This window comes from Harmonia axyridis, chromosome 5 (assembly GCF_914767665.1).
Source record: "Harmonia axyridis chromosome 5, icHarAxyr1.1, whole genome shotgun sequence".
Classification (NCBI taxonomy): domain Eukaryota; kingdom Metazoa; phylum Arthropoda; class Insecta; order Coleoptera; family Coccinellidae; genus Harmonia; species Harmonia axyridis.
Window position 1 is genome coordinate 20,182,434 of NC_059505.1, and position 12,109 is coordinate 20,194,542.

The 12,109-nt window shown below is 31.7% G+C and overlaps 1 protein-coding gene across 2 annotated transcripts in view; it reads right to left on the reverse strand.

Moving 5' to 3' along the window:
* Positions 1-331: 331 nt before the first annotated feature.
* LOC123681060 (A-kinase anchor protein 200) overlaps positions 332-12,109 on the reverse strand; it is a 79,903-nt gene continuing 68,125 nt past the window's right edge. For both annotated transcript variants that reach the window (XM_045619251.1, XM_045619252.1), the window contains exons 4-6: positions 4,226-5,929; positions 1,794-1,865; positions 332-738 (exon numbers count right to left, since the gene is read on the reverse strand). In XM_045619251.1, the coding sequence (XP_045475207.1) occupies positions 712-738; positions 1,794-1,865; positions 4,226-5,929 (1,803 nt within the window). In that variant the 3' untranslated portion in view covers positions 332-711. The remainder of the gene's footprint in view (positions 739-1,793; positions 1,866-4,225; positions 5,930-12,109) is intronic.

A 12,109-nucleotide genomic window follows, 5' to 3' on the forward strand; every position in this document is an offset into this window, starting at 1 on the left:
AGCACACCATATACTAATGAAATTTTTGACAAAAAAATTTGTTGAAATATGTAAATTGAATATAATGCATGTAGTACTTGCTAAAGAGGTTTTGTACTACCGACTGTAGTAATTTATTGAATGAAACAACTGAATTAGTGTAAAAAATATTGAAAAGATGCACAAAATAATAAGTATCAGTTTAAAAAAGTGAAGTTAGCCCCTATATAATTCATAAAGGGAGAGTGTTGGAGAATTATGTACTTGGGGGAAAACCAAAAATAATCATTGATTGAATTTTTTGATAAAGGAATTTGAATATAATTGTTAAACTAAATCGAAACTTCTAAAATAAAGTATGGTGTAACAATTTATTCATAAAAGCTTTTTTAAAATCACTAATACTACTTCTAAAAACGGTATTTTACAAATTGTATAAGATTAAAAAGTCGTATCAACGACGTATAAAACGTTTAAAAAATCTTTCCACTAAATACAATCAATATAAAATATTTTATATAAGAGAGTATTCAAACTTTTGATAATTTCTCTTTTTATTTGCGCTATAGGACAATCTTGTATTTCTACACATTTATGATTTATTGGCAGTTGTGATTCTCCTTTCCTGGTCAAAACTATGACTGCCGAGATGATCTGCTCATCTGTTTTTCTTACATCAACTTCTATCTGTATGTCATAAATAATTATATATAAAAAAATATCAACTGCTGTTTATTGAGCTTCAGACTGTACAGCTTCCTGTAATTAAAAACACTTGTTAATAAATAATAAATATTGAGGAGGTAACAATTATAATATTTTTATATGCATATGTTGTCACGTACAAGTCTGACCTTTAGTGACTTCTTTTTTGGTTTATTTATTATTTTTACAGATACATTATATTATAGAAGATTTTTGTAATTTATAATGAATAAACTTATATGAACATCCCCACAGAAGGATTTGTTTAACGTTAGCTAGGAACTATTGTGTATTTCAAATTGAATGATGAAAAGAAAATATAAACATGATTTCACTCAATGTGCCAAGTATAATAATCTTGTTTAAGCTAAATCAATAGATCTTATGCAGTGAAAAGACCACGGCAGTTCTATTCAAAATCAGTATTGTAAATAAAGACATATACAGAGATGTTATCATATCCAATAGAAGATTTAGAACTATTTTTTAAGTATTAGTCCAAGTAATTTATCCTACGAGCAGATAAATTATATAAATCTAGTCTACAGAGAAACTATAGTTCCAGTGTACAATTTGCAGTTCTTTTGAAGCAACAATTTAGGGGATAGCGTTAACCAGACAAGAAACAGTGAGGCTTTACATAAGAGGCGAACAATTGACCAGCTGGTTAACAGTGCACAAATGCAAAGCAGTTTATTTGGTGAACATTTATAACATTTCCTTCCTTTTGCGATTTGAATTTTCATTATTGGAATGAGATTCAGGAATTTTTCAATTCAAAATAGAAAAACTCAAGCCATCAATTCGAACGGATTTACCACAGAATAAAAGAAAAAATTAAAGAAAGTGTTTATTTGGTGGTCTTCGGACAACTAGCAACCAATTTGAATACTTACAAAGGGTCTGATGAAATACAGGGAGAAAGGGAGCAATTCCTATCAACATAAATATCAAGGATCAATGGTTTTAAGTTGATGGAACTACAGTTTCTACAATCTATGCCCTAAAGATGCTTACCCTTGTAAGAGAAACATCAGATTATCAGAAGATCAGTTAAAAGCTAAGAATTTTTAAATTTTTATCGAACAAAATAACAAAATTAAACTTACAACAGTGCCTGCTTTCACTTCAGTTGATTGACTAATCTCACTTGCATCTAAAGATACTTCTGGAGTAATTGGCTGAAAAATACAGAATCTAATTACCTCGGAATGGAAAAATAAGGCACTTTATACTATGGTTTATTATTTCCTTCAACCTATAGAACATTATAAATCATTAAGAGCGACATACAAAATAAAAAAATCTTGAAACAACTCAAGTTTTCTGAGTCAAACTCCTGATCCCTCTTTCCATTAGAGCAAATTCATTATTTCGAAACTATTGCAGATAGAACTTCATGGTGAAAAATATTGTATTTAGTTCAATCGTGGCAAAATTTTGAATTTTACGATTCTGTGTAAGTTAGTTTTAGAGATATAAGTTATTCATCAAAATTTATAGATCCTGTTATTGAGCTAAAAGGATCAAGTTCAATACTTTCTATGTTTTTACGACCAATAACATATTGGTAGTAAACTACCAATTTGTAAGGCTGAAACAGTTCAGTGTTTAAAAGAATTAATTTGGTTTAACAACTGATTTTCGTACAAAATTTCATGCGAATAGCTCTAATCGTTTTAGTTGACATGCGAAAAAAATTTCATTTGATTCGAGGGGTAAGAAATTTTTTTTTTACCATTTTATAAGGTTTATTATTGGAAATAATACCAAAAATTGAGACAACAAACTATGTTACTCTAACTTAAATATGGCTGGTGACAAAATGTGTCCTGTTTACATTATAAATTATCAAACACACATGCAGGCAAAAAAATACTGTCATGCATTTGATGAATACCAGAAAACAAGCATTCGGTAAATTTTATTGGAAAGTTCTTCATTCAGTACGGAAATGATTATTTAAATCCCAGCAAAAATGTAAATTTTTAATTACAAATACAATAATTCAGAACATATACACTACTATCTACTCAACTATTTAAAATGAAACAGATTCCTTAAAATGTCTGAAATTTAAAAGGTCAACCTTATGGCATGAAAGACACTTATAGAACACCATCCACATGAAACAAGTAAAAACCTGTGCAAAATGAATATCAACAACTTCTTTAGGTTGACCAATATTAAGAATTATACATATGAAATAATATAAATATTGATCAACTAGATGCAAACTCATAGGTTCGAAAAATTTTGTGATGATTAATGAAATATTTACATCACAGATATTTTTCACTTACATATTTCAGAAAAATCATCAATTATTGAAGTTTTTCATTTATTCTGTTTTAGGTGAAGGTAACTTGTAAAAAAAGTATAATCATATACACATAATATGTTAGTGATAACTGCTTTTTCGAAAAAAAAAAAATTTATATATATTTTGAGATTTATACGGATGGAAATGTTTCTCTCTAATATATATATATATATATATATATATATATATATATATATATACATAACTTAGATGCAGTAATGATCGTGATTTATAAAGAATGATTTCTAAGGGAATCGACCAAGGTTTACACCAAAAAATTACTCTGTTTTCTTTGCCGAGCTTTCGGATTTTATTCAATCCATCCTCAGGGCTTCTACAAGATATCAACAAAAATTATCAGTTACAATAAAAAGAAAAAAATAAGCACAAAATTGTCACAATGGTACATACAGTCATCGATAAAACCTGATTGAAATGAAAAACAAAAACAATTGAAAACATACTCACTGAAATCGAGGTTAAGTTGTTATCAAATATATATAAATCATTAAGTTTTTTATGAATCAAATAAAATATTTCAGGAATCTCAAAGTGACAACTCGGTATCTTATGTCGATAAAAATCAATATTTTAATGCGGAATATAGAATGAAATAAGATGGTGGTATTTGCACATGCGTTTAAATCATTCAATTTAGACAGAAGATAAAAACCAATGAGACAAGGTATCAAGCAATGTGTACAAGAGAGATGGTGGGTTTTGTTCACAAATTTAATCATTCATCGACAGGTCCACCATAGAAATTTTTCTATCGGTTTGGGTATGTTAACAAATATGTGTAGATATTACCAAGATCATGCGTGTCAGATTTACTGTTAATTAATCTGAAAGCTCGGCAAAGAAAACAGTAAATTTTTGGTGCAAACCTTGGTCCATTCCCTTAGAAATCATATATATATATATATATATATATATCATAAGAACAAGAATGAAGGTGAAGGGAAATAAGTAGGATGAATATCTCATGACGAACCACTTTGTACTGAAAATAAAAAACATCATTTATTACAGCAGGACATTTTGAGAAATCTTAACAGAATATCTATTTCATTCAGTTAGTAAAAGGCACAGCAAGTTAGCACAAAAATAAATTACAACCTGAGAAAGCAGAAAAAAGAAGAATAATACACAAAACATAACAAGGCAAAAATGAACCGGTTATTCAATTCCTTCAATCTCAATTTTGTCATTATTCACCTGTTTCAGTGGTCCGTCAAGAGAAGTCGGGAGGGGCGAATCATCGTTTTCAGCGGTCGGTGACAAATTCAATCCATTTGTTGCATTTCCATTGGTTAGGACGACTTCAATTTCCGTTTCATTTGGTTTAGTAATAAGGGATTCAATAGGAATATTGTCATCAACAAGTGGATCTGGTACAAAGTCTAAAGGTGGTAATGACATGGGTTCCAAAACACTATCAGAAGGTTCAGGTAGAGAAGGAAGGGATTCTGTTGAAAGATCAGCTATTGAATCTGTATTACATAATGGTTCAACTTCTTTTTGAGGAAAATAAGGTATTGATTCAACAGTAATTAAATCATTTCCATCTTTTTGTGAATTTATTTCATGAATCAATTCATTTGCATCAATATCAGTACTGACAATTGATGTGGATGACTCGGGTAAAATATTTACATTCTCCTTCATTAATTTGATCTTGTTTGATCCTACAGCTTCTGGAATAGCGGATAAATCTAAACTTGGTTCTTCTGTAGTTAAATCGGAGTCCTGAGATATCGGTGAAGCGGCCAGATTGATATTAGATTTTAATTCTTGAAGGTTACTATCATTATAAATTACAGAAGTTTCTGAACATATTGGGTTCGGTACATCACCTGCCGAAGAAACTATTGGGATTTTTTCTTCAATCATTGTAGGCACTGACAAAACAAAGTCTGCTTCTGTATCTTCAATTTTCAGAGGAACACATTCAAATTCTAAATTACTGATTTCTTGTATGTCAGTCTCGGCCAAATTGGATGTTTCAGATTGCTGTTCACTTACATTTGTATCAAAATCAGTCCCAGAAGCATTAATAGATATATTCTGCACTGTATCTTCCAATTTGGGCAAAGCTTCAACTATAAGAGGGGAAGAGTCACCACCAGAAGATATTTGAGTATTTTCTTGCTCATTGTTATCTGATAATGATGAAATATTTTCTGATATTCTTGTTTCTTCAGCAGAAATATCAGAAGTTATAGGAAGTTCCGAAGGAGATTCAATTTTAGATTCCCATTTTGGGAGACTTTGATTTTCATTTTGTGAAGATTTTCGGGATTTAGAAGGCGATTCAACAGAAGTTTTAGTAACACATAACTCAACATGATCATCTGTTTCGGGAACCTCAATGGTGGGTTCTTCTTTAGAAGGTTCAATACATATAGGCGCTGCAGTTTTTACATCATTGAGTTCAAGAAATGTATCAGATTCGTTTTTAGAAGGTTCGTCTACTGATTGCTTCAAAAGAGATTCAGTAACAGTATTTTGATGTACCGAAAGGGTTTCATCTTTTAGGGATTCGGCGAATACCGCCATTTGGGAAGGGGGATATGAATTTGGTAGGGGAGGAGGAACCTCCTCATTACGCACCTCTTTAACTTCCTCGACGGTAGGTGTGGCAGTTGTTGTTCCTTCCTTTTCAGATTTGTAGCTTGCTTCAAGTTCGACTACTTCCTGTTTTTCTGGTAGATTTTCTGCTATATTAACTTGGTCATTTGAGTTTTCTGAAGGTTTAGTTTCTTCTAATTCGTTTTTAGAAACTGGTTCCACGACATCAGGTGCCTTGTCTGCCACCTCTTCTTTAGTAGCTTCCTGAACAGTGACTTCTTCTTGAATTGAATTTTTGCTATCGGTTTTCACTGTTTCAGTCATAGGCTTAGTTGTGTTTTCCTCTTCTTTCTGTAAATGCATGAAAATATCAAAAATTGAGTTTGGATATAATGTCCAACATGACAGCCAACTATGCAGGCAAACAATTAGAGTAAATAATAAAGTTAGAATAGTGTATCGGTTTTCACCATAATATGACTCCCCTTTAACTTTGTTACTAAAAGAGGTACAAAAAAATGTTTTCTACAAAAGTTTCACGAAATCGACAAGTGTTTTTTAAAATGATTTCACAAAACGAACTATATACAGAGTGGGCAACATCTATACTGCAACTTCATTTTTTCAAATGGAACATCCTGTATATTTTTCTATTTTTGACTCTTTTTCCCCTGATTTCGAATATATAACATATGTTTGGCATATCTCTCTCATTCTGAGTACCAGAGTATCAAATTTTAAGAACTACCTGGCAAGCTAAGTAATCAGTTTTCAAGTGGAAGGCTGAGATAATTCAAAATGCCCTTTTTTGAGTTATCTCGTTGGCAACAATCTATGACATACGTTTGTCATTGAATGAAACTATTCATCGAATCGGAATCGGAAAAATTCGAAATATTTTTACTTTATGTTGCATCCAAATCATTCAATTCCAATTTAAAGTAAAAAACGTATGTCATATCGCTGCATTTTGAGTTATCGCAGCCTACCACTTGAAAACTGATTACTGAGCATGCCAGGTGGTTCTTAAAATTTGAAACTTTGTGGTTCGAATAAGAGAGATAGACGAAACATATGTGATATATATTCGAAATGCTGGTCCTAACTCTTGCGAAAAATGTCTTTCCCGCACTCAACTGTTTGACCGAACTCCGCCAACGGCAGTTTTGTGCGGGAAAGTACCACTTTCCGCACTTGTTAGGAAAATATGTCTATAATGTCTAGGAAATATGTTGTTTTGAAATTATTAGGAAAACGAAATTTCGAACGACCATATTTATGGAACCCCTTGTAGAAATTTGTCCATTAACGAACTCATAGCTCATTCGAGGATTAGGCGTCAACAAGTCGAACCTCATCGTGTGAGACCATTCCTAGATCAAAATTAGAAAATTAAGACATCGTAAGTAGACAATTTTTGGAAGGTGTTTACTGAATGGGTAGTTATTTTCAATAGATTTTTCGATTCTGAAATTCTGAAACTAAACTGAAAATTAGTAAGATGGATAATTTCAAATAAAATACCAAATAAAAACGTTCTCACGAACGCGAGATTGTCGTAGTGGTCGCCATGGCAACCGCCGCCGCCGTTGCATATCTCGCACCGAAAATCGATTAATAGATTGGTCAGTACAGTACGTAGATTCGTGACTATAAACCACACTTGAAATAAAGACTTGGAAAACTTGTATAAAAAACTATTTCCAGAAGTCTATGTTGGAATCACATTCTAATTGAAAGAAATAAAAACAAAATAATTTTGTTTTTATTCAATTTGATGGTAAGGTCCGAATTCATTCAACAATTGAAATGATTGAAAATTGAATTATTATTCATTTTGGCTAGAGTATATTTTGTTTTTAGATAGTTCTTTTCGCAATTTGAGCTTAGAATTTGTGTAGGACATATGAAATTGTTGGGGTAGTTTCAGGATCCTAATATCATTATCAGTTCAATAATCCGATCGAATTGAAATGTACAAATCAGTTACTAAAGTTATTGCGATTGCAATAACTTTCGTTATCGATTGATTGAATTGATTGAATCGATTGATTCATTCGTGAGAATCTTTCAAGTGGAACGAGATCTTTTTTTTATTCCGAAATCTCCGAATATATGCGTCAGAATTCGCACATATTAGATAGTGCATAAATATACATATATACAGGTGTCCCGGGAAGAATGCGACAAACGGATACTATGAATGAAGGTCATCATGGAGGACTAGTATGGAAAGGTTTCAAGTGCCTTCGTTTGGAATATACAGGGTGATGTCCATCGTATGAGTGAAATTTCACAGTTCAATAACTCTTTGACTTATCGACCGAATAATTTCAAATTTTGAAGTTTTGTCACCCCTTCCTTCAATATTTCCGAAATCAAGTAAATCAGATCCGGACTAGGAAAGTTTCAGATCTTTCCTATCTTCATGAATATTGTACGTGAACATTATGAGTTTTTTCCGTTTTCGCATACACAAAGAATTGATTCACAATAAAAATTCTAAATCTCAGCTTGGCACGGTTATACAAGGTGAACAATAAACATTCCCTTGAGAGTGAATTTATTTTAGTTCAATAACTCTTCAACTAACCCACCGAATACCTTCAAATTTTAAAGTTTTGTCACCGTTTACTGTCGCCTTCCTTCAACATTTTTGAAATCGAATAAATCAGATTCGGACTAGGAAAATTTTAGACCCTTTCTATTTTCTTGAATATTGAATCACCCTGTACGTTGATATCATGATTGTTTTTCGGTTTCGTAACCACAAAGAATCAATTCATTATAAAAATTCTAAATCTCTGCTTGGCACCGTCATACAGGGTGATCAATAAACATTTACTTATGAAAGAAATTCTGTAGTTCCAGAAATCATGTATTTATCGGTAAAATTATTTCGAAAATTGCAGTTTTTTAACCATTCATGAATGCCTTTCATAAATTTTTGACTTTTAATTCACAAACTGGATGAAGAATAAAACATTAACAGCAAATAAATTGAAAATATTTGAACTCGAAAACAACGAATCAAAAACAAAATAAATAAAATATTTTCAGTTCAGCAGAAATTGTTCTAAATGGTGTCCCTCCATTTCAATACATTTTTGAGCATGTTTATATAGTTGAGCCAGAGATTTCGCTATCGTATTCGGTTGAGATTTAATAATATCGCAAACATCAATAATTCTTTGTAGCAGTTGCTCCCTACTGTTAGTTAGACCTTCCCATAATAAATAAGCCAAGGGTGTCAGATAAAGGGATCGAGAAGGCTAAGTCATATTTCCACTCTGCCAATCCATCTGTTTCCAAAAGTTTCAGTCAAATATTTGCGCACTTTTTTTTTGTTAGTGTGCATTAGATCCATCCTGTTGCAACCACAATGTTTCCATTGGAATGTTTTCTAACAAAAAAAAATACGTATTTAAAAATTTTCATAAATTTCTCATTTCTATTTTAAAAAATATTAGGGAAAATCAAATTGTTGTTGTAGATACTGCACCAAACATTTATCGGGAATCTACCTTGAAAATTTTTAAAAATCACTGATTTTGGATTATTTTGAGTCTATACGTGAAAATAACAGGAATTGTTGATTTCATTCCTTGTTTACTGATCATCCTGTATGACGGTGCCAAGCAGGAGATTTAGAATCATGAATTAATTCTTTGTGGTTACGAAAAAGAAAAATATCATGATTTCAACCTACAGGGTGATCCGATATTCACGAAAATAAAAAAAGTCTAAAATTTTCCGTCCGGACCTGATTTTTTCGATTTCAGAATTATTGAAGGAAGCCGATAGTAAAATGTGACAAAACTTCAAAACTTGAAATTATTCGGTGGATTAGTTGAAGAGTTATCGAACAAAAAAAATTCACTCATAGGGAAATGTTTATTGTTCACCCTGTATGACCGTGCTAAGCAGATTTAGAAATTTTATAATAAATTAATTATTTGTGATTACGAAAACAGAAAAAAATCATGATGTTCACGTACAGGGTGATCCAATATTTACGAAAATAGACTAAGACCGAAATTTTACTAGTCCGGATCTGATTTACTCAATTTCAGAAATATTGAAGGAAGTTGATATTAAAGGGTGACAAAACTTCAAAGTTTGAAATTCTTCGGTCGATTAGTTAGTTAGTGACCTGTGAAATTTCACTCATAAGCCGAACATCACCCTGTATATCCCAAACGAAGGCACTCAGGCGATTGAAACCTCTTGATATGAGTCCTCCATGATGACCTTATTTCATGGTATCCGTTTGTCGCATTCTTCCCGGAACACCCTGTATAATACTGTAGTTATAAGAGTCTCAATAAAATAATATTTAAAACGATAAGGGTCTATCGACTCTGGTTAAGGAAGTGAAAAGGACACTTTTTATTCTACGCCAAGCTTTCGCATTTTCTTTAATGCTTCTTCAGGGCTTCTACAAATAATACATGTTATCAATTTGTCAAACAAATCAAAATCATAACTCACTGAATGTGAGGTTTATATAATAGTCCGGGAGCCAATAACAGATATACATGACCAAGTAATTAGTAGAATGCATCAGGTAATAGTAATAAAAAGCCTCGTGAACGTCAGCTGCGATTCTGCTGGGGGGGAGAGCGGCGGCAGCCCCCCAAACACGAAGAAAAAAAAAATAAATTCAGTCATTTCCTCCCAACTGAAAATTTGTCAAATTGTAGCTAATCCAATATCTAGACGAAAAAATACAATCAGCTGGCTATAGCATGGTGGATTATACGTCAGCTGGTGCCTCAAACATGAAAAAAAAAATTATATTTTCAATGACAGCTCTGACAGCGACTCAGATAATGAATCAGAGAGTGCAACACTCGCGAGAAAAGGACTTTCTCCACATGTTGCACAATAATATTTAGTTACTTCCACTCTCTGATTCAGTATCAGAGTCGCTGTCAGAGCTGTCATTGAAAATATAATTTTTTTTTCATGTTTGAGGCACCAGCTGACGTATAATCCGCCATGCTATAGCCAGCTGATTGTATTTTTTCGTCTAGATTTTGGGTTAGCTACAATTTGACAAATTTTCAGTTGGGAGGAAATGACTGAATGTATTTTTTTTTCTTCGTGTTTGGGGGCTGCCGCCGATCTCCCCCCCCAACCGAGTCGTAGCTGACGTTCACGAGGCTTTTTATTACTATTATCTGATGCATCTCACCAAGTATCTCTCGAGAGGAAATAATCAACCAAATTTGTACCTGGCTCCCGGACTATAAATATACATCTAGCCATAAACCATACGTTAAAAACAATATACAATTAGAAACTGTATTCATTAGGATTGAGCGGTACACGTTGCTTGAAAAAATTTTTCATCGTGAGATCTCTAAACTATAAACTTCAAGCTTCGAAAAGCTTTTTTCCAAATTGAGATACGACTATTGTTATGGAAAATACAGCCATTTGAAAAACCGCTAAAAATTTCGAATTTTATTTTGATCCTTTAATTTATTCCACTAGTATATATTCTAAGAAATAACGTTTCATAATGTTCTAGTTTGATTTATAGATTCATTGAAATTTAATATATAGATAGTGAGAAAGGGCTGCATATCATAAAACTAATATCATAACCTCATAATTTCTTCTATTTGTCATGTATAGAACGGCCTGACAGACTGACCAGAATCGACTTTGAGGACGGATTCGTCATCAGTGAGTCAAACACTATCGTTGGAGACCATTCCCGTCATAAAATTCGAAAAATATGGCCATTGTGACGAAGTGATATCTCGGAAACTTAACATTTAAGAAATCTAAAGAAACGAAAAATGTAATGTTGTGAATTTTTTTCAATTTAATATGTTATGATCGTTCCTTCATCAACGGAGGCATCTATTAACTTGAGAAAAAAATTACCGTAGGCTTATAAATTGTTTATAAAAAAAAGGAATATTTCAATACTGTTAGAATTTTATATTATTGAAATTTAATTACACAAATGGCGGATTTTCTTTTGGATTAAAAGATGTCATTCGCTAATGGAGAAACGTTATATTATGATGAAAAAGAAAAACTCACATTACTTTACATTGCTTTACATAAATTTTTCATTTTTTGTTGAAGAAAAAAATTATTTGAAAAAAAATATTGCAATTTCTAAAACTTTTATAACATGAAATTTTCAAGGAGGTATGTATACAAGAATGGCTTCATGAAGCGAAAAACGTTTACTAAGATTTTTTTTTTTTTAAGTTTATATTAATGAAGGAAATACGAGAAAATTTTCTTAATTAAGAATTGCCTATTTTTAGCGTTGAATTAAAACGATAAATATTGTAGGTAGAGTTTCGGGAATAGGGAGTTTTTCAAAAGAATTTTTTTTTGAGAATTTTTCTTTAGATTTCTCAAATATTGATAATTTTCCATATTTGGCAAAAATCCAATTACCTTTTTTTCATCTTAATTTCTTTATGACTTATGAAATTTTCTTTATGCTACTAAACGCTCAAAATGTATTTCCCTAGACATCATTACGAATAGAATCAGCTA